The 23456-nt window shown below is 40.8% G+C and overlaps 1 protein-coding gene across 1 annotated transcript; it reads left to right on the forward strand.

The window, feature by feature from the left end:
* The first annotated feature begins 2811 nt into the window (after positions 1-2811).
* KBTBD8 (kelch repeat and BTB domain containing 8) lies at positions 2812-12572 on the forward strand. Its single transcript, XM_010718701.3, has 4 exons — positions 2812-2892; positions 4739-4949; positions 5449-6563; positions 9189-12572. Exons 1-4 carry the CDS (start codon positions 2877-2879, stop codon positions 9650-9652), a joined length of 1806 nt encoding a protein of 601 aa, XP_010717003.1. The 5' UTR covers positions 2812-2876; the 3' UTR covers positions 9653-12572.
* The last annotated feature ends 10884 nt before the right edge of the window (positions 12573-23456 follow it).

Genomic DNA, 23456 nt, shown 5'->3' on the forward strand with positions numbered 1-23456 from the left:
AAAAAAGAAGAAGTGTATATTTTGTTCATTCTTTCCTGAAACATTTTCCTTCTCCTTCTTTTCTTGCTTGGGCTCATGACAAAGACATTCTTTATTCCAAAGGCAAGAATCCCAGAACAAGCAGTGCCTGCTCAGAGTTCATAAGGAGGGCAATGTTTCTAATCACTTATAAAAAGCAGACTTGGATTCTGCATTTTCTCAGTCGATATTATTTAATCCTTACATTTGAATTTTTGGAATATCAAACGGGAAGTACTTTTTCCAAACACTTTCAGCTGTAATTTTTTCAAGAGGTATCTGCAGGAATGATAAATTAGGTGTGAAAGCATAAAAGAAAGTATCCTAGTATCTTAATATTCAGGACATTTTGTATTCTTGCAAAATCTTAAATAATACCAGCAGTTCTAATGGATTGCTGGACAGAAGATCTAAAGTGGACCAAACAAAACACCGTGTAAAAAATTATTACAATGTTGATAAAGAAATTTACATCAAAATATCTTAAAGGGCTTCACAACTCCCCACTGTCTTCTGGGAAGACAAAATCCATGAAATCAAATGATTTGATCAATGGCACCTAATAAATTAGTGTCAATGCTAAGATAAAATTCCAATTTTCTGACTTCTAGTTCTATGCTCAAATCCTGGGCTTATATTGCTTCCCAAGCAAAATGCAGGAGACAGAAATAAATGCAGCAGAAACAAAGGGAGCTGGAAATCCCTTTCTTCTAGCACCTTGTGATTTCTGAAAGCACTGATGCTAGTATTTGTGTATAAACAGCAATGCAAGTGCTGTTTATAAAGCCTAGCTTTAACATCGTGATTGCCACAGATTTTGGAGCAGTCTGCATGGGCAACGTGCTCCTCATTTTGCACCCAAGAAAGCCAGTTAAATAGTATGTAGACCTGGGTGACAAAGTTTGGTCCCTGGGTTATCATGGACGTGTCACTCTGTGCTAAATCTTCTTAGTGCTAGGGAGTGCTAATGAAGGTTTCCAGAGAGGGGAGTGGGTGACAGTGTATTTACTGTACCTGAGAAGGATTTCAGAGTAAGAGAAAGCATTGATATCAGTGCCTCCTAATGAATAGCTAAACCTGTTTGTATGGCAATTTATTTTCTTCACAGGAACCTTACAAAGGTAAGCTATTTCATGAAATACTTCACTCCAAAGTACCAGTTCAATGCAGTATTTATATTAAAAAACATTTTCCATTTCGCTTCTGCATTTTGAACACTAATCCAGCCCAGCCTCACTGTCCACACCAAAGGAAATGAACTGCAATAGGCAATGTCATTTGCTAAAAGGTAGGAGTGGAGTCCCCTAGTTTTATATTTCTAGGGACAATTTCACAGGCCATGCCATTACTGAACGGGGAAATTGGAAAACTGCAGAATCGATTTGCAGACGTGCAGTCCTATTTTCTTTCACACCTTCTTCATCAGAGCCCCCATCATTCCTCTGTTGTGTTGCATTATTACTGACAGCAGCCTGGACACCACTGATAATGGCTAAACTAGGGAAGAGCAACTCGTTGCAAGTGAAAGGAAAACCACATAAGAAGCAGTCAGAAGACACTGAGCACTGCTATTTTTGTTTCTAAACTCATCTGCATCAGAGCACCGTAACATACCCGTGGTACATCGTTGCTGAGAGCTAACAGGAAACGTTGCTTAAGAAAATCTTATCTAAATTGGTTTGGGTTTGTTTGCATTTATTTTTCCTTGAGCAAACAGCTGTACCACAAAGTTCATTACATCTATTTAGATTTATAACAGAAAAAAATACGCAGTCCTTCAAAATGCTTCCACTATTTTTCCATTATTACTCTTCCACAGTATGCTGCTGATAATGGCTCAGTTATCAAAACTGAAACCAGGGGCCAGTCATGGACAAACATCAAAAAAAAAGAAGAAAAAAAAAAAAGGACTGGTGACTGTCAGCTGCTTCATCTTTGGGGCAGAAAGGTGCCTTGTGATGTTAAAGGGCATTGGCAACAAGATGGGGTCTGTCTGCTGGGGTCACCTAGCTGCGTTCTGTGTAGGGCACGGCTGGCTGTGTGCCAGGGTCACCATTACAGAAAGACAGAGAAAAACGTGAGTTTGTGGATTATTCCTAATTAAGAGGCTGGAAAGATCTGGGGCTTGTGACCACACTCCGCCCTGCCCTCATGGCCTCAGGAAGGCAGCAAATACTGTGTTTGCCTTGGGTTGTTTTTTTTTTTTTGTTGTTGTTGCTTTGTTTGTTTGTTTGTCTGTTTGTTGGTTTTTTTTCCTGCCATCTTCTGCTTTTCCAGCAGGGACCATGGCAGCCGATGCCCCTGCCTGCTGGGTGCCATCTTTGCTCTCCCTTGAGGGCTCACAATTGCTGCCAGCAGCTGCAGGTCAGTGTGAAAAGGAGAGAAGCATTACAACGCCTGACACCGCAGGGACTGGGGGCACTATTATACAGAAGGGCCATTTCTGTGCATTGTCCAAAGAGGAGCGAACTCCCTCCTGGGCGCTCCATCCCCACGACCCTGCCTAAGGGCCCCAAATGGCCGCTCCGCCCTTCAGTTCCCGCCTCCTCGTTGCTACGCGACGAACAGAGCCTGGGCCACCCCCCTCCACTTTCTGAGGACTACAACTCCCAGCATTCCCCGCGCGGCCGCAGCCGTGCTCCTTCCGCCGCCAGCACTACATTACCCGGCAGGCCTCAGTGGCGTTCTGCCAATCAGTGCGCTTCTTGTTGGATGGTGCGGGGAGCAGGGGTTGGCTTCTGTGGGAGCGAGCGAAGAGGAAGCGGCGCGGAGGAAGCGGCGCAGGTGACGTTTCCTCTCGGGCCCGCCCCTCCCCCCTCCCCCCCCCTCTCCCCGCTGCCGGAGCTGGGGCCCCGAGAATGGCAGCGTTAGGAGGTCGGTGCGGCGGGGGAAGGTTGCCGGGGCATGGGATGTGGGGATGGAGCTGGTGGGCCCCGTAAGGCCCGCGGGGTTGGGGTGCGGAGTGGGGGAATGTGGGTTTGGGGGAGTGGGGTTTAAGCGGGTCTCAGTGGGAGAGGCTGGGAGGGATGGGGGGCTGATCTGGAGAGGAGTGTGGTGTGGAAGTGTCCAGAGTGAGCGTGGGGAGTCCTGGGGGGTGTTGGGAAGAACGGGGGTGTGAGTGGGAAGAATATTAGTAGAAGAAAAAGGTGCTTGTTGTGACAGGGAGACGGAGGTGGTGAGCGAGAGTGGCTGCGTGAGATCCGCGAGGTGCACGGTGTTAAGGGTTTAACAGCACAACGTATACGTGGATGAGAGCGTTCCTGGTTGATTCCATCAGTGCTGGAAGCTGCCTAGATCTCATGTGCTCATTGCCTGGGTGACTGGCAGGGTCAGGGAGGGGCTATTTTGAACCTTTTCAGTGTTAGAATGTAACTGAAACTGCTGCAGTGGCAACTGTATCGCTGTGTTACTATACATTAAGGTTTGGCCAGGTAGGAAACCTTGGCATCCGTGTACCAGGTATTATTTCCTTGGAACTTTATCACTAACACTATTTCTGAAAAAGGTCTGAGTTCCCCACTTTCACTGTGACTGGTTAGTTTTTTGAATGTTGATGTTTAGTTACTGCAATCAATCCCCCTGCTGTAGATTTTGTCCTTAAATACACTAACTTATTTGGGGGGAAAAAAAGGGTGTTTTGAGGACTTTGAACAGTAGTTTGAAGAGGCACTGACAATATTTGGCCTTAAACCTACCAGGAAAATGCGTGCCTGACCTGCAGATCCCCACTGATCTAATTGAGAGTGCTCAAAACTGTGTCTGAGTAAGAGAAACTGTAGCTCCTATGTGTTACCATGTGTTAAAATTTCTATCTCCCAGTCGTTGCTGTTCACTGTCCTTTCTTCCCCTTTGTGTTGCCCTAAATTTATTGAAGGTTCTCAGTTGCAGTCAGCGGCATCACCTGATTTGCAGCTTTTACCACCTAATGTTTTTCTTTTGAGTTCTCCTTTGTTGTTGTTGCGTAAAAATCTTGTTGCTATTACAAAACAGATTTTTGTGCTTGAGGTATTGCTCAATTTTCACTTTGGGATTTACTTCGTTAAGCATATCACATGTTACTTCGGAGTGTGTTCTATTCGCATGTTTTCACAATGATATGCAAGTACTTTCATACCTGGGTGGTCTTAAATGGTAATTGCATTTCATTGGTAAATAAAAACATGTAACCATATATACAGGTTTATGTGAATTCATCTACTAGGTTTGTTGCTTATTTACTGTAAGGCTGTTTCTTCATTCTCTTACTCTGTTAGTCATCATTTGTGGAAGTCAGTAGCTGGTTCCTGTTTCAGTGTGAAGTTAAGTGCATGCATACAGACTTGTGAAATGGTGATTTAGGTTGTGGGCTAGTCCTACTCTTCTGCATTCTTTGTTCTTCCCACTTCAGAAGTCAGTAAACATTGTGATACCTCCTTCCCTCCAACACACCTCCCAAGAGATATCTAGTAGGACGTTCATGTAAATACTCTGTATTTTTCTTAAAGTTAGTAAACTAGGGAAGGAGGAAAAAAAAAAGACAAAAAAAAAAGTTCAAGCAAACAAACTCAACCCACTCCCATATATCCTTATATATTTACTCACCCTTGGGAATGTTAGACTTGCTACTAATGGATGATGACAGTAAGGCCATATGGAGTATTAACTTGCATGAAATATTTTTTCTGCACATGTATGCTTTCTCTTTTTTTCTGTTTTAAATGATTTCAATTTTGCTTTGTAGAACCAAGTAAGTTTTCACAAACAGTGAATGGAATTCCTTCTTCAAACACAGTCAGCAGTGGAATGGACCCCTTCCATGCTTGCAGTATTCTTCAACAACTTAAAACCATGTATGATGAAGGACAACTGACAGATATTGTAGTGGAAGTGGATCATGGGAAAACATTCTCCTGTCATAGAAATGTTCTTGCTGCAATCAGTCCTTACTTCAGGTACAGTGGTCTGTTGTTCTAGGGGTGAATAAAAGGGGAATTATAAATTATTTTCATTAAATGATCAAAAAAAGCACACCTTTTACTAATATTCCATGTAACTATTGATGTTACGGTGTACCTAGTAAGTACCTTTTTACAGTAACAGTATAGTTAAAGTTAAGTATTCTGTCATGCTGGCATATGCATATGAATAATATGTTGAAAGTTGAGTGCGATGACTTGGATATGTCAAGAGCTTTGCCTTTAAAATGGTTGAATTTTTATATGGAATTAGTGGGATAATTAAGGAAGTAATTCCAAGTTGCCATTTTTGACTTGTTAAGTCTGGGACTGATCTGAAGTTTAGGTTCCCAAGCAGAACAGTGTAACATCACTGTTAAATGTGTTTGTGCTCATAGAAGGGCAGAGGTGTTGGGGTTAGCTGTATGGCATAATTTCTTAGATCTGTAGTTAGAAGGTAATTGCAAATAAACTGCTAAATATTTTTCTTTTGTAGATCTATGTTCACTAGCGGCCTTACAGAGAGTACCCAGAAAGAAGTTCGTATAGTTGGTGTTGAAGCAGAGTCAATGCATTTAGTGTTGAACTATGCATATACCTCCAGAGTAATGCTGACAGAGGCCAACGTTCAAGCTTTGTTCACTGCAGCTAGTATCTTCCAGATCCCTTCCATACAAGACCAGTGTGCTAAATACATGATCAGTCACTTGGACCCACAGAACTCCATTGGGGTGTTTATCTTTGCTGATCACTATGGTCATCAGGAACTCAAAGACAGATCACAAGACTACATTCGTAAAAAGTTTCTGAGTGTCACCAAAGAGCAAGAGTTTCTTCAGTTGAGAAAAGACCAGCTCATAAGTATACTCGACAGTGATGACTTAAATGTAGACAAAGAAGAACATGTTTATGACAGCATTATAAGGTGGTTTGAGCATGAACAAAATAAGAGAGAAGTGCACCTTCCAGAAATATTTGCCAAATGCATCCGTATGCCTCTATTGGAAGAGACGTTTTTAGAGAAAATCCCTCCCATGTTTGCACAGGCTATGGCCAAAAGCTGTGTACAAAAGGGACAACATAGTGCCAATGGCTATACACAACGGCTTGGAATGACTGCTTCTGAAATGATCATATGCTTTGATGCTGCCCACAAACACTCAGGAAAGAAGCAAACAGTGCCTTGTTTAGATTCGGTCACAGGGAGAGTGTTTAAACTATGCAAGCCACCAAATGACTTGAGGGAGGTTGGAATTCTTGTATCTCCTGATAATGATATTTATATTGCGGGTGGTTACAGACCAAGCAGCAGTGAGGTCTCCATTGATCACAGAGCAGAGAGTGATTTCTGGATGTACGATCACTCTGGCAATAGGTGGATTCCGAAAGCTCCTTTGTTGCGAGCCAGAATAGGCTGCAAATTGGTTCATTGCTGTGGTAAACTGTATGCAATAGGTGGTCGTGTTTATGAAGGAGATGGGCGAAACTCTCTCAAGTCTGTGGAGTGTTATGACAGCAGAGAGAACTGTTGGACGGCTGTCTGTCCAATGCCGGTAGCAATGGAGTTTCATAGTGCTGTGGAATATAAGGATAACATCTATGTTTTACAGGGTAAGGTGGTTTGACTGGCTTTATGGTGTTTTACTGGAAGTGGGGGTTGTTCAAGCCAACTGTCTCTTAAAAGCACCTTAGAAAGCCCAAGTTTCAGGGACATCTAAAGAATGCCCAGGACAGTAGAATGGGAGAAAAGTTGGGGAGGGCAGTGAGCGAGGAAGAATGAAGTTACTGCTTGAGTTTTTGGGCCCTGGGTACGTGTCACTGAGTTGTATCAAATTCTGCCACAACCGCCTTTTCTGCTAACAATTCAGTATTAAATTGTACGGTGAAAATTCTGTATTACATCTTTATTTGGGTCAAATGCACTAATGTTGAAGAACAGCTACTGTCATGAAAAAGTGCTTTGCATTTTATTTAGCTGAACCTGTGAAAATTCCTGGAGTCCCTTGTGAGTTGTAAAAAATGAATTAGCCATGGTAGGCCTTCCCTCTGTCCCACCCTGCTTTTTGTTGTTAGTATGCTTTTCAGCTAACTAAGGAAGGTGCTTTATCTTCTTCTAACTAGCTTGTTTTATTTGGTTGGGAATTACAGTGTGGTCTTTCCATCCCATCTTCCAATAAGTGATCAAGCTTATTGTATTTTGATGCCTAACTTAATGCTTTAAGCACAGTTCTAGTACCAGCAGTGCTTATATCCATATTTGAGAGGTACATCAGAATAATCAATAAGGATTAAAACAAGCATGTCTTTAATGATGTATTGCTGAGGTATACATGCACGTGAAATTGGTGTGACAAAAAAGATGTTTGCAGTTCTTTTAGACTGGTAATTAGCAATCCTTTTCAGAGTCCTAAAATATGATATGGGAATGGATGAAATCATTTATTCTTCCCTTTCTAACTTTATTCGTGTAGCTTACATGAAATGCGTAATTTTGTATGTCCTTGAGCCCCGTAGCACTCTAAGCTTAAAAGTGCTGAGGCTGTATATGAGGTTGTAGTAAGACTCCCAAGTGGAAAGAAAGATTGAACAGGGGAGTATCTTAGTTTTGTTTTGCTAAGGTCCATTCCTGTGCAAACACTTTCAGAACTTGGGTTCTAGATCTGTAAACTCACTGTAATTTATCAGAAGTCAAGCTGATTTCTTGACATTGCACTCCTGCCACTCAGCAAGGTTGGAGGACTTCCACATGACTTATAGATGGTTTTGTTCTTTCATCATATCCATATTGCATCTGATCCTGGTTGTGGCTCTAAATAGTTATTACTAATGCTAGTTTTCTCAGTCTGTTGGGTCAGACATCTGCTTTAGATCATTGAAGAGGAACACTGAGGAATCTTTAACCTAGAATATTTGTTCATCCTTTAAATGTTTCTTGGAACCACTACAAAGTAGATAATTTTTATAGAGATATTACGACTTATAGAATAAGAATGCATCTTGTTTACAGATCTTAGTTGCAATAGTTCTGTGCTTCAGTGGTTTTAATGACAACTCAATGCTTGCATAAATAAACCACGTCATTGCACTAACCAGCAAATTAAATAATCTGTGTTGCAGAAAATGAGTAACTTTCCTATTTGTGTGATAGGTGAAAACCTTGACTGAATTGCACTGTAATAGTCTATAATAAGTTAACTATTAATAATTTTTATAGAGAAAACTCATAAGTTTGAAGCAGTCAGTAAGGATTAATGAGTCCTAAAATGCCAGCTTGGTTGCAGGCATCAGTCACAGGAGATTACACTGTGGAACAAAAGTGAATAATCAGAAAATGCATTACCTGTAGGACTTAATGTCTTAAGTTACATTCCATTCTTTTTATTGTATTATGTCTGTATTCTTTGTCACATTTGAAGAGCTTGGTTAGAGTGCAGCCTAGTTAAAATTCTTTAAAATATCCAGGTAAAATACACATGAAGTCGAGTTGTTCTAATATTTGATGAACTGTAGCCCTTTGTTCCCAGAGCTTCATAAAAGACAAGGTAATCTTTATCCACGTTCTTCTTACCAAGTTTGCAGAGCATGAGCTTTCAATCATCTGAACTTCTATCTACAGTCTGCATAAGCTGCCCTGTGCAGTCAACAGAGGAAGTGCTTTATAGTCCAGTCACAAAACTAATGATGAATCACAGCTTCATGCAAGTATTCACCTGGCATCCTTTGAAACCCAATCAACCTGTATAACCCAGCCAAGTGATACAAACAGCTTCAGAGTCTGTAGTGCAAGACGCGTTATTTGCTCAGATTTAACAACTTTCACATACTGAATTCTGAGATTTTGTCTGTAGGTTACACTTTATGAAGATACCAGAGAACAGAACAAATACTGTGGATGCTTGAAGGCTGGAATCTTGACAGGCTTTATCCCAAGTTCTTAAGCATGGTTTAAAAGTAGTAAAGTATAGGTGGGAAATATGCATTCCACCACAGTGTTTGTGGTATACTTCAAATTCGGTTTTCTTCAGCTAGGATAGAAACCCAAAGTAGCTTTTGCTGCTAGTATTTCTATGAGTTTTGAAGAGAGCAGACAATGTTGGATTTTTGTTCTAGGATCAGGGCTTTTAAGAATTTATAGACATTAATACATGGAAGAATATAACTGTAAACTTAATGGCTGCAGAATTGCTGTTATGGAAATAAAGCATAAGTTATGTTTTATTTTTCCTCTCTTTTCAGGGGAATTTTTTCTCTGCTATGATCCTCAGAAGGATTATTGGGGATTTTTGACCCCAATGACTGTGCCTAGAATCCAAGGCTTGGCAACTGTGTACAATGACTCCATCTACTACATAGCTGGAACCTGTGGAAACCATCAACGTATGTTTACCGTAGAGGCCTATGACATTGAACAAAATAAGTGGACTCGAAAAAAAGACTTCCCTTGTGATCAATCCATTAATCCATACATAAAACTTGTACTCCTCAAAAACAAACTCCACCTGTTTGTCAGAGCTACTCAAGTCACTGTTGAAGAACACGTTTTCAGAACCAGCAGGAAGAATTCGCTCTATCAGTATGATGAGGTCACTGACCAATGGCAAAAAGTATACGAGACTCCAGATAGGCTCTGGGATCTAGGCCGGCATTTTGAATGTGTAGTTGCTAAGTTGTATCCACAGTGTCTTCAGAAAGTTATTTAATTTTCTTTTTTCAGTAACAGGCCTTAGTGATTTCAGTGGTGATCCGATGCTAGAGAAAACGTCTTAAAACAAAGAAATTGTCAGTATTTATTGTAAGCTGAAACGGACAGGTTGTGTTTATTTTTTTTGTATGTGGGGATGGGTGCTCTTTAAAGGTTGCAGTCGGTGAAGGGTATTACTGGTTCAGTTTCATATTTACTGATATTTTCCTGGGAAATGAGAAGGAGGTTGCGAAGTGCAATTATCAGCATTTTTTTTTCTGGTAAACACTTAATCATGTCATATTCGAAGAGTGTATTTGTGATAAGAGCAAGTTAAATGGAAGAGTCAGGATAACTATGCACTACAGTGAAAGAAGATCTAGCATTAATAGCTAAGGGTGTCCAAGCTGTTTTGGAGTGACTTTTCATTTTTTCTTTTTTTTTTTTAAATACGGGTAAAATCTGAGGCAATATCACTAAGTTGTTTGGTTTTTTGGCTTTTTTTCATTTGAAATTAAAATTGCATAGAGGAATGATAGATCCTGATTCATAATGATCTCTTTTTTTGTACTGTTTTTGAAGTCTGCAAAGATGTTTTGTGTTTTTGTGCACTACAGTTTGGGAGGACAAACTCAAGTCAGAATTGGAACATGGAGTACCTTTGCCTGGAAGGAGGCCTGTTCAGATTGCTGTACCACTTCTTGTCCATGGATTTTTTGTTGAAATTTGAGCTTAAAAGATATGGAAAACAAATCCCAACACCTATTTATTGCCGTTTAGGTGTAGTGCTGTATAAACATTTATAACACTGCTTAAAAACTTTTTTTTTCATCCCATAAAGGGCTTTAATCCAAAAGTTGATGGTGCTAGTACATTTTTAATACTTGTTTGTCTGAAATGGGCTAACGTTACGCTGCTGTTTAAGACAGCCTGTTAGTTTTCATTGAGTGTCTGTTTCCAGGCCCTGTTCTGTCATTATATTGTCTTTTCTAACATAACATTTTTACTGTAGTGATATTCTTGCACAGGATGGTGACAGGATATGGCCTTAATATTGACTTTTTTGTGGAGTGTTCATTTTGTCTCCACTAAAGTACAGTGCTGTGTGCAGTGTTAGCATGTGCTCCAGTAACTTTAAAATGTGTGGCTTAACTTGACAAGTTATATTTTTTTCCCTGTGATTGAGCCCTCAAATACTTTGTTTCATTCTGATCTATAATGTGAAAATTTTGCACTACTGAGCTGTCTTCGTTATTCAGTGTATTAAAGCAAAATTGATAACAAGTGTCCATGGCTTAAATAATATTAGATGCTAATCTAGAATAGGAATCCAATGTATTGCAACTTTTCTCTATGTATTAAACATGTAGCTTACTTTTCCAGAGTAAAAAAATTTCCAAGTTCAGCCTCTACTTCAATAGTGGAAACTCAACATGAAAGGAAAAAGAGGAATCCTAAAAACCTTAGCAGCTGTAACTTGCCACGTTTGGTTTGCTGCAGGTCTAGTTTTTCCAGAGCGACAGGTGTGTGCTATCTTACTCTTTCCTATTTCTCAAATCTACTGAAGGAATAAACCAGCTAACTTGAAATGGCAGTGGCCATCACTGGCTCTAAGTTCTTACTGTTATCTGGCTTAACAGCTGATATTTCAGTAAGCCAAATAGTGACCTCACTAATGTTTATCCCTCTGGCATGGCTGAGGATTTGGATAATGTTCACTCGCCATGTGGTCTTTATGTTCCCAAATGAAATCTTTCTGATTTACAGATACCGGCCTGGATCTATTTCTCAATTCTTGCACAAAACGTTAAAAAGACAAAAACAAAACTGTGAAATGAAAAGGAAAAAAAAAAAAAAAGCCTCTTTGCATTACATACCTCATCTTCCAGAGATTTACCAAACTGCTTCTTTCAGATGCAAGCGCTGGATTTTTTTTCTGAAGTAAAACTGATGCTTGCTAAGACTGCATTTTACAACAGTGTTGAGGCGTGTTGTTTCTTTGTTTAGTTTTCTTCTGGATACTGTTTTATATATATCCATAGCCAAGAATAAGAGCTTTCTTTTTAGTACAACTAATTTCATTTTCAAAGTTATCCTTAGTCCTTGGCTCTCTTTGCGCTGCTGTAGGCCTCTAGCTGCAAGCTTTCTGAAGCACCCTCCCTAACAGTGTTGCATTTGTGTGTAAAACCATTCTTTTGCAAAGTGTTATATAACTTTCCTTTTTTTTTTTTTAAGCTTGGTTGAATATTTACGAGACTTCTTGCTGCTTTTTGACAATCTTCTATATTTATTTAGTAGAAAAAATTTCAATATATTACTTGAAACTATGAAATAGAATTGAGTTAGCGATTGACTGGTCATGTGATGTATAGAAGTACAATATGCTGTGGTTAATTCTGCAGTAGGTTTGTTAATTTTGTTTATCTGCACTAAAGTACGAAGATCTCCATTCTGTTTAACCATTCAAACTGAGGGTGTGATCCAAGCCTGTAATGTGTTTCAAAGCTAAACCCTGGAACTTGCTGTGGGAGTAGAATATACGGAATCTTTTGCATGAGGAGTTTGTTGAGATGGTAATATAGCTGTGAGACTTTGCCAATTCTTAAATGCTTCTACATTTTGCTGAAAGTCAGATTCCTGGTAAAGTTTTTTCTTTGGAGTCGAGCTTAAGTAACCTTGCACAGCACAGGAAAAAATAATTGCACCAAAGGTACTGCTAATATTTAAACAGTAACCTGTATGTTTTCTCCCCATTTTTTCTGCATTCATTTGTTCCCTTTTATGAAATTAATTTCTTGTAAGGATTTACAGAGGGGTAAATCTTTTCCAAAATTACTAATTACTTTAGAAGGAAGTGTTTTGTAATTTCTGCTTGATTCTTTCAGTAAAATTTAGGATATCTAAAAGCAATTCTGGTGCACCAAACATGCAGTGTTTGTATGTTCTACAAGAAATTGATGAGCTCCCTGTTTGTAAAGCTGTTTAGAAATGGCACCCAACATTCAGTGCTCAGGTATGTTAGTAAGAAGTACTGTAGTCCTATGAGGGCAAATGTGTGGATTTTTAAACATTTTGCCATAATTGCACAATTTTGCATTTTTACTTAATGTCATGTTATGTTTCTTAAAATAAACCTATTGTTGAAATACAATTGAGGGCAACTGGTTTTGTGATAAATGTATTGCATAAGTTTTGGTGGCTTCTGAAAATTGACCCTCTGATATCATCTTCACAGTTGTTAATTTTTTTTTTCCTATTTATTGTGGCTCAGCTCCTGTAATGCCACATCTCTAAGGCAGCTCCAGACCACTGCTTGGGGTGGAAGTTGCTTTGTTCTTTGTCTCATTCTTTGTGGCTAACTTCCCATTTGCTTGTACAGGTGCCAATATTTTGCCCCTTTGCTCTTTGAAGGTGGGGACCTGCAGCTTATACTTCTGCTGAGATGTCAAGGAGTCTGTATATTGACAAACCCCAAAATATCACTTAATGAATTTCCCACTGTCCTTGCTGAGTAGAGAAGTTACTTCCCTGTGCACAGGCACCATGCTGACGTTCAGGCTGTGAGCTACTTGGTGCAGCACGCACCCTTCTGAAGAATGTTGCACAATGATCCTAAATCATCCTGGGTGAGTTTGAAATGATTGCTCCTGATTGCAGTTTAGAACAGTACACTTCCTTTTGTCAGACTAAAGACCAATTTCAGTTAAAAATCAAATTTTCCTCTTGAACTAGCACAAAAAGTGATAGAGCCAGCATGGAGGAGATGGGCTTGCTGTTTTACTTTTTTTTTATTTTTTTATTTTTTTAAGTGAGCTGAATAAATCAGCAGTGCATGCTCAACTGTATGTGCTCTTTGCTTGCTTTTCCATCCAAGGACTCTGCCTGGACACAGACATGCCTAACTAGATTTGGCTATACTTTCAGCTTCCTCTGGAATTTGCTAATTAAATGGTGACTGAGAGTTCTATAACTGATGAAATTCACAGTTGTAGTTAGCCAATACCTGAACAGTGAAAGCATCTTATCCTCAATTTTCCTGTCTGCTATCTTCTTTGGTTGGAGCACCTCTCTTCTGCCCAAAACTTCAGGGACTTGCAGGAAAACTCATTCTCAACCAGCCAGAAAAGGAAACAACTGAGCAGTTGTAGCAGAAGCCTTGGTGAGTGCCTCGCTCTTCAGATAAATCTGAATGCTTCTTATGCTGTGTTCAGGGCTACTTCAAAAACATGTCTGTGAGCAAGTAGTAGCTGATACCTGGTTTATAAAACGTTTATGGAGATGTCTGCAAACTTTCAGCCAACTCATAAAAGTCATATCTGGAAGGCACTTTTAGTTTGTAATGGCTGGGAAGAGGCATGTTATTTTGAAAGTATCTACTGGAGGAATGTTTACACCCTAATAAACCAAACGGGCATTTCTTAAATAATCTATCAGGTTTATTCCATGGCAATCCACCCACCGGTTCTTCGTTGCCCCTAAGCCGTCAGTTCACCCCCTAGAAGCACATTAATGTACACTGCTCACGGTCATATCTGGCAGTAGGGCACTCGTGCAGGCAATATACAGAGAAATACACACCCAGGCGTTGCCTCTTCCTTATCTCTTGGCAACACGTCGTCCTCTCTGCCTATGCAAAGGGGATGAGTTAAGCTAAACAGAGCTTGAATTCTGTTTCTTAACATCTGGTTAAGGTCACATGAGCCTTGCTACTGATCTACTTGTTTCTGAACTTTACATAAATCATAATGGAAATAAGAGGAAGGTATCTATTAACTTTAGGTAACTTTAGGTCATTGGGGTGCTGTTTAACATATTTCAAGAGCAGGAAAGCAACAAACTGTTTACAGTGCAGTTTTCCATAGTGGATTTTCTGAAGCACAGGGCTATATTGTCAGCTTTCCCTTCTCCTGAGGTAACAATGGGACCTCAGTCCTCTTTAGCCACCTCATTTCACATATGCCCTATTACTCCTTTAAAAGCCTGCAATCCCATACGTTAAACCTGGTACCACCTTAGAAGATGAGATGTGTATAGTAGGAAACAGTGGGAGTGATTGAGCAGTGGTACTAAACCCCACGTGCATTTTGCCATGAAATAAGGCTTCAAATCCTCACTTGGAGAATGCTTGGCTGTGCTGCAGCAGGCAGTTCTGCACAGATGGCTCACTGCTGCTCCTTCTCACTTAGCCTGGCCCCACAGCAGGGAATGGCAGAGGAGGCTGTGTGCCCTGACAGATTCGCTTACTGACTCTGAAGCGTGGAGTCTGACCTGTTAGAAGACGGTATGTGCTTATTTAGATCTTGAAGTGTCACTGAGTACCAGCAATGATAACATATCTGTAAAACATCAACGAAAATAGTACCAAATAAACTCACTTGAATGCTTTCTGTATTCCATTGCTTTAGCCCTGCATGTGATCTGTAGCTCTGTTTCTGGCACAGAAGCTGATGAGGGGCAGTCTGAATGCAAGAAGTGTAAATGGCCTGCTTAATCTGTTTTGATTCTCTTTTGATGCTGAATGAATAGCACTTGATCATCTCTAATCACCTTGATTGCAGATTCATTACTAAAACTGGGGTGCGTAATGAATCAGTTGCATAAAAATTCTTGCAGGTAAATTTTGTATATGCACTTTTAGTTTGATTTAGATCATATCCCTTCAGTTACAAGTTTCCTCTAACACTTTGAGAAATAGTTCATGGGCAGGAATATTTAGTGAATGTCAAATTAGCTTTCTTCCACAACCAATAAATAAAAGTGAAACACTTAATTTGCAGAACAAATATAATTTTCCTTTGTGTTTTTCTTATTTCATCAAAAGAAATACTTTATCTACTATGTTTTGCATTTAAAAAAAACTAATGCATGGAGAGCAAATGATAAAAGAACTATCTAACCAATCATTCAAATTTCAGCTTTTCATAGGGTAATGAAGCATGAGAGTTGCTGCTATTCTTATCTATCTCAACTGCTCAGACAACTGACCAAAACTCATTTTGAGAAGCAGTTTGAATACTTTGAGTTGCTGTTGTGTCTGGAGAGCGTGCTAATACTCACAGTCCAGTAACTACCAGCAGAAAATCTTTGCAGTTCAGACACTTGCTATTTTCTTAAAAAGAATGTCCATGTTCAGAGCCCACTTCCTCGGGTATCCCACAAATGAGAGCGGGTGGTGTTTGTCAAATGGGCTGTTAGAAATTGCATATTAAATGTGGTTTACAAAGGGCAGTTATGACGATAACAAGTTCCCAATGTTGTAATGTAATTGCTTGGAAGACTCAAATGCAGTTATTAATAGAGAATGATTTGGATGGTAAAGCCCTTGTCATTCAACCAGCCTTGAGATGCAATTACAATGCTGCAACATAGCATGGGACACTTTCTTGGAAATGAATGGAAATGAATTTATCACTGTGGATACGTAACAACCCTTGACACATGGTCAATGTGATGTGAAACTGGAAGGTTTCAGTACAAGTGGATACAGACCTCTACTTCTGGATCTTGTGGAATAACTTGATTACCTACTGTGACCAATATGTTCTTTTCCATCAGATTGAACCTTAGAATGTGATTAAGTACTGGGGTGAAAAGGGAGAATATAATCTGACGTAGGCAAACTCATGGTTTGATACAGATGGAAGAAAGGTCCAGAACTGTAGAAGCTACTCTGTTCTAAAAAGTCAAAAGGATTTTCGCCATTTGTAATGCCATTAATTTTTACGATAACTTTGTTCCTGAAGTTCTGATGCTGAAAGAAAGTACTCTTGTGAACTCGGGCTGGTGTGATTGAAGTCTCTTTAACTGGCAGCTTCTAATGGTAGAACAGAGGACCACGTGCATCTGGATCAGTCTGTAACAAATCCTCATAGCAGGATGACAGTGTTGTTTATTCCTTCTGGAACACAGAAAAGCATCAGATCTGCTTGTATTTCTTGTGGAGAATGTTGTAAAACCTTTTAAGAAAGGTAATAAATGACTAAATGGTAGAAGCCTCTCTTATTAATGCTAGCAGAGAGCTATAGCACAGTTTTGTGTGCCCTTATAGGGAAGCAGTTTTGCTGGGCAATCCTGAGCAACACGGATGGTGCATGTGGCTGCGAGGCAGGAAGCAGGGGCTCCAGCAGATGCTGACTTGCAGAGTCAGATTGGGTGAATCACTTTTCTCTTTGTTTACTTTCTGTTGGCTTTTCCACTCAGATTGGTTGAGAATATTACACAGGCTTGCCTATGGTCAGATTTTTCCTGTTTTTCTTGTGTGCTTAAGTAGCATGTTGCAGTGCTTGGATTATAAACCTGGCGGGGGAATGTTTTAAATCCCCCAAATGGGGATTTGCAGTGTAAGTCTTACGGAAACATTCCTGCTGAAATTGGGTTATGTAAACCTCTGCACGGTGCGTGCTCGCATTGTGGACGTTCCTCTTTCCCTCGTCCAATTCCACTGCTCAGATACTGGCAACACATTCAGGAACTTTCCATATCCCCTCCCATCTCTCCAGGGTGAAATTTAGCCCCCTGTTAAGGGTCACTGTGGCCTATGAATCCCTTCGTTTGTTCTCGAATGATCAAAAATAAGTCTGACGCAGGATTTTAGGTGCCCTGGGGGTCATGGAAGGGAATTTCTGCCAGAAGGTTAAGATTGCCAGAGCAAGACTGGCAAAAGAGGGGTGTGCTCTGTGCAGATTGCCTAGAGGAGAGCGGGAGCAGAGCCTGAAGAAACTTGTCCTAAAGAAAGAATAAGTTAATATGTACTGGGGGAGTGGGAGGAAGGAAAATCTCTAACAAATAATTTATTAACATCCACAGAGGTCTGGGTGAAGCCAGGGCTCAAAATGCTGCAAATGGGGAGTTTGCCCTGAACTTGTCCCTGGTGGGCTAAGAGCCATCACTGTGTGTGAAGGATTAGTTGATGTGGGATGCTGCTAGTGCTGGATGTGAGCAGAGGGTGCTGTGAATTACAGACAAGTCTTGGATTCGAGGATAGAGCCTCTGATCTCAACCTTTGATCTGAGCTAAACCTGGGGCGGGGGAAGAGTTCAGCATTTGGCTTAAAAAGCTGAGCGGGTCGCTGCCAGGGAAACCCACAGCTGGAACCCCAAAGGAAGGGGAGCCTGAGGGGTATCTGTATCTGCTGAAGGAAGAGCTGTCGAGAGGGGAGCTTGGCCTCAGGGAGCCCCTGGGCCGCCAGGTGAAGTCACGTTGGGCTTGGGTTTGATTTGTCATGGTGCTCTCACTTTATATAATAATAATAATAATAATTTTACAGTCCAAGAATATTCTGAAGCTGATTTGGCTTACAGAAATGGAGGACTGAGATTGTGCATCTGGTTCTAAAAGGGAAAAGTTCGATAAATCAAGGCGTCTCACTAGCAATGTTGTCTGGATTAAGGCCTTAGTGGCTTTAGGATTGTGCAAGAAACCTGGAATTTCTTTCACTGGGAGTTTTTTATTGTATCTCAGCCAGTTTTCTAAATAGAAGGGAGGAATAGTGGATAAAGAAGATTCAGATGTAATAGTATTAAAGCAGGAAACCTATGGGGAATGGTAGATGGAAAAATGGGAAGTCCAGACATATAGAACCACAAAAGGAAATAAAAATGAAATGAGGGCCCCTACAGTGAATTTGAGTTATATTGTGGTTCTGTAGTGGCAAATCTCAGAATTTTCCTTTGCTACACTAAAAGTTAGAAAAAGGTGGGGGAGGTGAGGGGAAGATTCTGTACTCTTTGAATAAAGCAAGGATAAAATCCCTTGATGATGAGGTGAGAAGGGATGATCTGCAAGAGGTGACAAATTAAATTCCACACACAGACTGAAGAATGGCAAAAAAATATGGAATTCCCCTTCTTTTAAATGTGACCTGGACAACTGCAGGTCTGTGATTCCACTTCATTAGCGTGGGAGGACTTGAATGATATTGAGGGGGAAAAACCACGAGTGGTCCTGGAGGTAAATAAGCATTGGTGTATGAAAGAAGGGCTTCCCAGATGGCATCGACAGTTTAGAGAACAGTTATTGAGAAAGGAGAATCAAAATGTAAAAGATTTCCTTTAAATGGATATTATAGAAGGAGCTGCTGTGTTGCTAAATGGAAATACAGAACAAACCTGTAACAGATGGGGAATGGTGTAGGGAAACGTTAAGGTGACAGAGATGTAACTAAAAGGAATGGTGGTGGGTGCAATGGAGTGGGAAATACCAAGTGAGGGAGAAGTCCTGCACTGTCCTTAGTTTTGATATTCCCCAGAAACCAATGGGCTGCCACAGGAGAAATAAGGGGAGGATGTATGAGCGTCACATTGCTGACTTAATTCTGAAGCTATTAAGCCTTGTTCAAGCAATCATTAAAGCTGTACTTCTTCCAACTTAGCCTCTGGAAGCCTTGTTTTACCACAAAAAAATATATAAAATTCACAAGTTTTTTTTTTAATATATTTTTAGCATACACCACATTTTCACTTACCTTCAGTTCCTCTCTAGTTTTCAGCATTATGTGAAAGTTAGACTTGATGTCAAAAAGCTGGACATCGAAGCTTATACCACCATCTGACTTTATTCAAATGTCTTCTCAATAAATCTCCCATTAAACAGAAAATGAAATGAAATGAACAAATATATTCACAGCATTTGGACGTTAAAGGTGGTATGCAATTAGTCACGGTTTTACAACTAGAACAAATTGGTTGTAATAAAAAATAACCTTTCTTGTTAATCCCTGAAAATATATTTGAAGTTCAGGCTCAACCTTTTCTAAAGACATCCAAAAAAAGGGGCCTGAGAATTTTTGCATAGCCTGAACTTTGGTAAACTATGAATATCAGTTATGATAATAAATAAGGAATGTGTCCTTCCTATGCTCACCCTTTAATTTGATTTTGCCTAATGTCAGAGCCTCTAGGATATGTCAATGTTTTTTTGGAAGCTTGATGTGCTCGACAATATTTGAATGGCTTAAATTGGGAAGCGTAAATGTAAGTGGAAGTAACAGGGCAATGAAACGTGTATTTGATAAGTAATAAAACCTCTTAAATTTCTTGTCAGTGGATGACCATTCCAACATCACCACTATTACTCCTGAAGACTGATCTCCTAAAATTCTATCCTGGGTAATGTCATTAAAATTCCTTTGAAAAGTCTGCACAGTATTTTTTGTTCCCTTGGAAAAACTTCAATAATAGGAAAAAATAGATTCTGTGTCAGAGTAAGTTCTTCCATGTATTCTGCATCTCTGTAATGGAAAAAATAATGTTCCACCAATTTCTATCCGATTGCTTGATTACCTCATGTCAGAATAGGAGAAACTTTGCAGATGTTGTTGTCTTTGCTACTGAAATTCTGGCATGGTGTCATAGAGTAATGGGGCATTATTAGTTATTTATTCGTTGTTAATTTTTGAAGCTTCCTAGTTGATCTTAATTTGATAGACCAATGAAACCTAAGCAAACCCAACAGCTCACAAACCAGGTAGTTCCTCAGGACTGGATTTGGTAAATATTAGCGTTTGGGGCTAATGTGTCCTCTAGTTACGTCTAAGTTTTGCTCACCTGCTTTGGACAGGCCTTAGGGGATTTATTTCATGCTAGAAGAGAGCTGAGCAGTTAAGTGTGCATTTGCCAGTGGCCCTCAGAGTATCCATGTGAAGAGTGCAGCAGCACTTGGACCTTTTAAAGAGTGCTTACAAGTGAGGAAGCAGACAAGCAAGGGAATTTGAAGGGCAATTAGCCAAGGACTTCTTCCTCCACGCTTTCATCTTCCAGTGAGAGTTCAGTGAGTCCACTCATGGCTTCTGGTGGAGCCAAGTTTGTAGTCCACGTGTGCAACCCCTGATGCTGTTGGAGGGGGCCTGACTGCGCGTCCTTCTGCCATTGGTGGCTGCAATGCTGAGAGGGGAGGGTGAGACCAGGACTGATGTGTGCCCATCCTTCTCCAAAAAAACCTCTTACTGCACCAGCAGTGATGCTTTTGCAACTCTGACCTTATACAAATGCTCCTAGATCAGTAAGGGGTGCAGAGCAAACTGTGCTTCTCAAGAGGTGATGGGCTTATGGATAGACGCCAATTACACTGAACTTTCCCTGAATAGCCTTTTCTTTTCTTTTCTTTTTTTCTTTTTCTTTCTTTTTTTTTTTCCCCACAAGGTCCCTGTCTTCCCAGTGAGCAGCCTGAGGTTCATCAGGGTGTGTCTGATCTCGTTGCGTTCTGCTTCCTTTTTGCTTTGCTGATGCACATTCTTACTGGCTTCTCTTGCTTCTGCATTTGCAATAGAGAATGGCAAAAACCCACCTTTTATCCACAAGGTCCTCAGCTGTGGGATATGCTCCTCTCCCCTCCAGCTTCACGTCTTGACCTTAGGAGGAGATTTGTGGATTAACTCCTGAGAGGCACGTAGGTTTGTTTGTTTGTTTGTTTGTTTGTTTATTTATTTATTTATTTATTTATTTATTTATTTTACTCTTATTTTATTTTAATAATTGAGAAATATGGGAAGAATGCAAATGGGTGAATGCCTTCTTTGATTTGCCTTGTTCCTGAGCATAATCTGCTAACCTGGCAGGCACCAGGCATGAGCAGAACTGCTGCCCCAAACTCTGGCCTCTTTGCAGGTGGGTGGTTGCAGTTGGTGTGCTGGCTCTGGGGAAGAAATCAGCCCAGAAAGCCCCATCGTGGTATGGGACGGGGAGCTGGAGGCACTGTGGGGCTGATCGCCTGCTGCTCACGTAATGGGACTTATTCTTTTAAGCAGGGATAACCTGAAATCATGAGGCTTTCCATCCGCATCTAAAAAACGCACAGTGGAGCGTTTACCCTAAAAACAGCACAAGTGTGGCATCTCCCCCTTCCCGAGCAGGACAGGCTGAGCGACTGCGAGAGGAAAACCCACAGCAGCCAGCAGTGAGGTGAGAGCTGGGCTGCAGTGCTACGTGGGGTCTGTCCTCACCCTGGGAGCTGGGGGGAGGATTCCGGGGAAGTGTGTTTCAAGCGCAGATGGAAGGGCTGGCTGGGGTTGTAAGAGAGGAAAGAGTGGTTTTGGTTGTCATAGATTTGTACCATAAAGCTTTGAATAGCTGGGAAAAGGCTTCAAGAGTGAGTCTAAATGATTTTACAATTCTGGTACAATATGAACGTTCTGTAAGACTTGCTTTGCCCTGCAGGACACTGGGACTCAGCTTGTGCTCCAAGCTCTGCAGTCACAATGTCCCCTCCGCTCACCTCGGACCTGGGCTACGTGCCCCCTGATGGTGGCTGGGGCTGGGCGGTGGTGTTTGGAGCCTCCATCTCTGTGGGGTTCTCGTACACCTTCCCCAAAGCCTTCACCATCTACTTTAAAGAGCTCCAGACTGTTTTCAGGATCTCCTACAGCCAGATTGCCTGGATCACATCCATCATGTGTGCTACCACCTATGGGGGAGGTAAGTGAAGCAAGAGCTCAACCTTTCCTCATACGGCATAGGATAATGTATTTCTTTGAGAAAGTCCTTGGAAAGTTATGTTCTAAAACAAAGCTTTTTCTGTGCATTGGCAAAAGAAAGAAAAACACCTCTGACAGGTAACTATTGACGGCTTGTATGATGTCATCAGCTCTTGTTATTTCATTGGAAATGTTGCTATGCTTGGCCATAGGGAAATTGTTTTAAATTTGGACAGTTACTATAGTATATTTGGTATGATAGTTTTTGTTCTGTTCCTATTCTTTGCTGTCTTTTTAAAACAAACAAACAAAAAAATGCTTATGGCACCCATGATCGTAGAAAAGACACTGGGAAGTGAAACCTAAAGCTCTGTTGATGGGCAGGCACGACATACATAGGTGTAAATCTTATGTGTCCAACCTGCTAGCTTGATGGTTTTGCTGCCCTCTTTTTCTTATGCTTTAATTAAAAATATATACACGAAAAGAAGATTTCTTACTTATATATACTAACTATATTATATGTTTTGTGCGCAGCCCCAGACAATTCCTCTTCACTCAACGAGGCCCAGGTTGGATATTCCTGGTGTAAATCTTGAGTTTGCATATGAGCATGTTTTTAAATATTCCCTAATTCTAGTGCTACAATCTTGCTGTCAATCATTAAGGGATTACATTTTAAATTGTTCTCCAGAGGAGAGCCTTCTGAATGGACAAATGCACCCCCCAGTCACTTCAGTTAAATTGTAGACTGAGTGTGTGTTCCTGGGTCTCAGTCGCATCGATGTCATTGCGCGGCTGTGCTCAGAGGGATGCTTGCCTCATGCTGATGCCGAGTATCAGTCTGCTGCTTTTACTGACCTGCTGGCATGGCTCTTGCTGTTAATAATTAGCAGAGGGGCCACCTTGTGTAGGTTGCTGATAGCCCACGAGGCGCAGCCTCTGCTTGGCTCTTGGTGCTTTTTAGTTCGGGTTGCAGGGGTGAAATGTGGAAAGATTAACACCTAGGCTGTGCCAACTCACACATTCCAAAGCCTGTCTTCTCCTCTGATGAGGTCATTACAGTGGGAAGGACTGTTATATACAACTTGTGGCTGGAGGAATTCTCTTGGTGCCCATCCTTCATAGCAGGATTGTTTGGGTTGAGCACTGCAAGAGTGGGACGTGCATCTTGTCCATGGGCTGCACACACATCATGTGCTTTAGGAAATAGCTTTGTGTTGTGATTTAAAAAAAAAAAAGAGTTTCCTTTACATGCGCTCTGTCATGGATGAAGGTGAAAGAGGACATTCCTGGAAGGCTCACTTTGCCTTCACACATTGTCTTGCCAGCACCCAAGTCAACATCAGCTATGGCAAACCTGCATTTTGGCTCTTTTCAGATGTTGTTTTCAGTAAGAGGTGTTGACACCTCC

Source organism: Meleagris gallopavo, chromosome 14 (assembly GCF_000146605.3).
Source record: "Meleagris gallopavo isolate NT-WF06-2002-E0010 breed Aviagen turkey brand Nicholas breeding stock chromosome 14, Turkey_5.1, whole genome shotgun sequence".
NCBI classification, from domain to species: domain Eukaryota; kingdom Metazoa; phylum Chordata; class Aves; order Galliformes; family Phasianidae; genus Meleagris; species Meleagris gallopavo.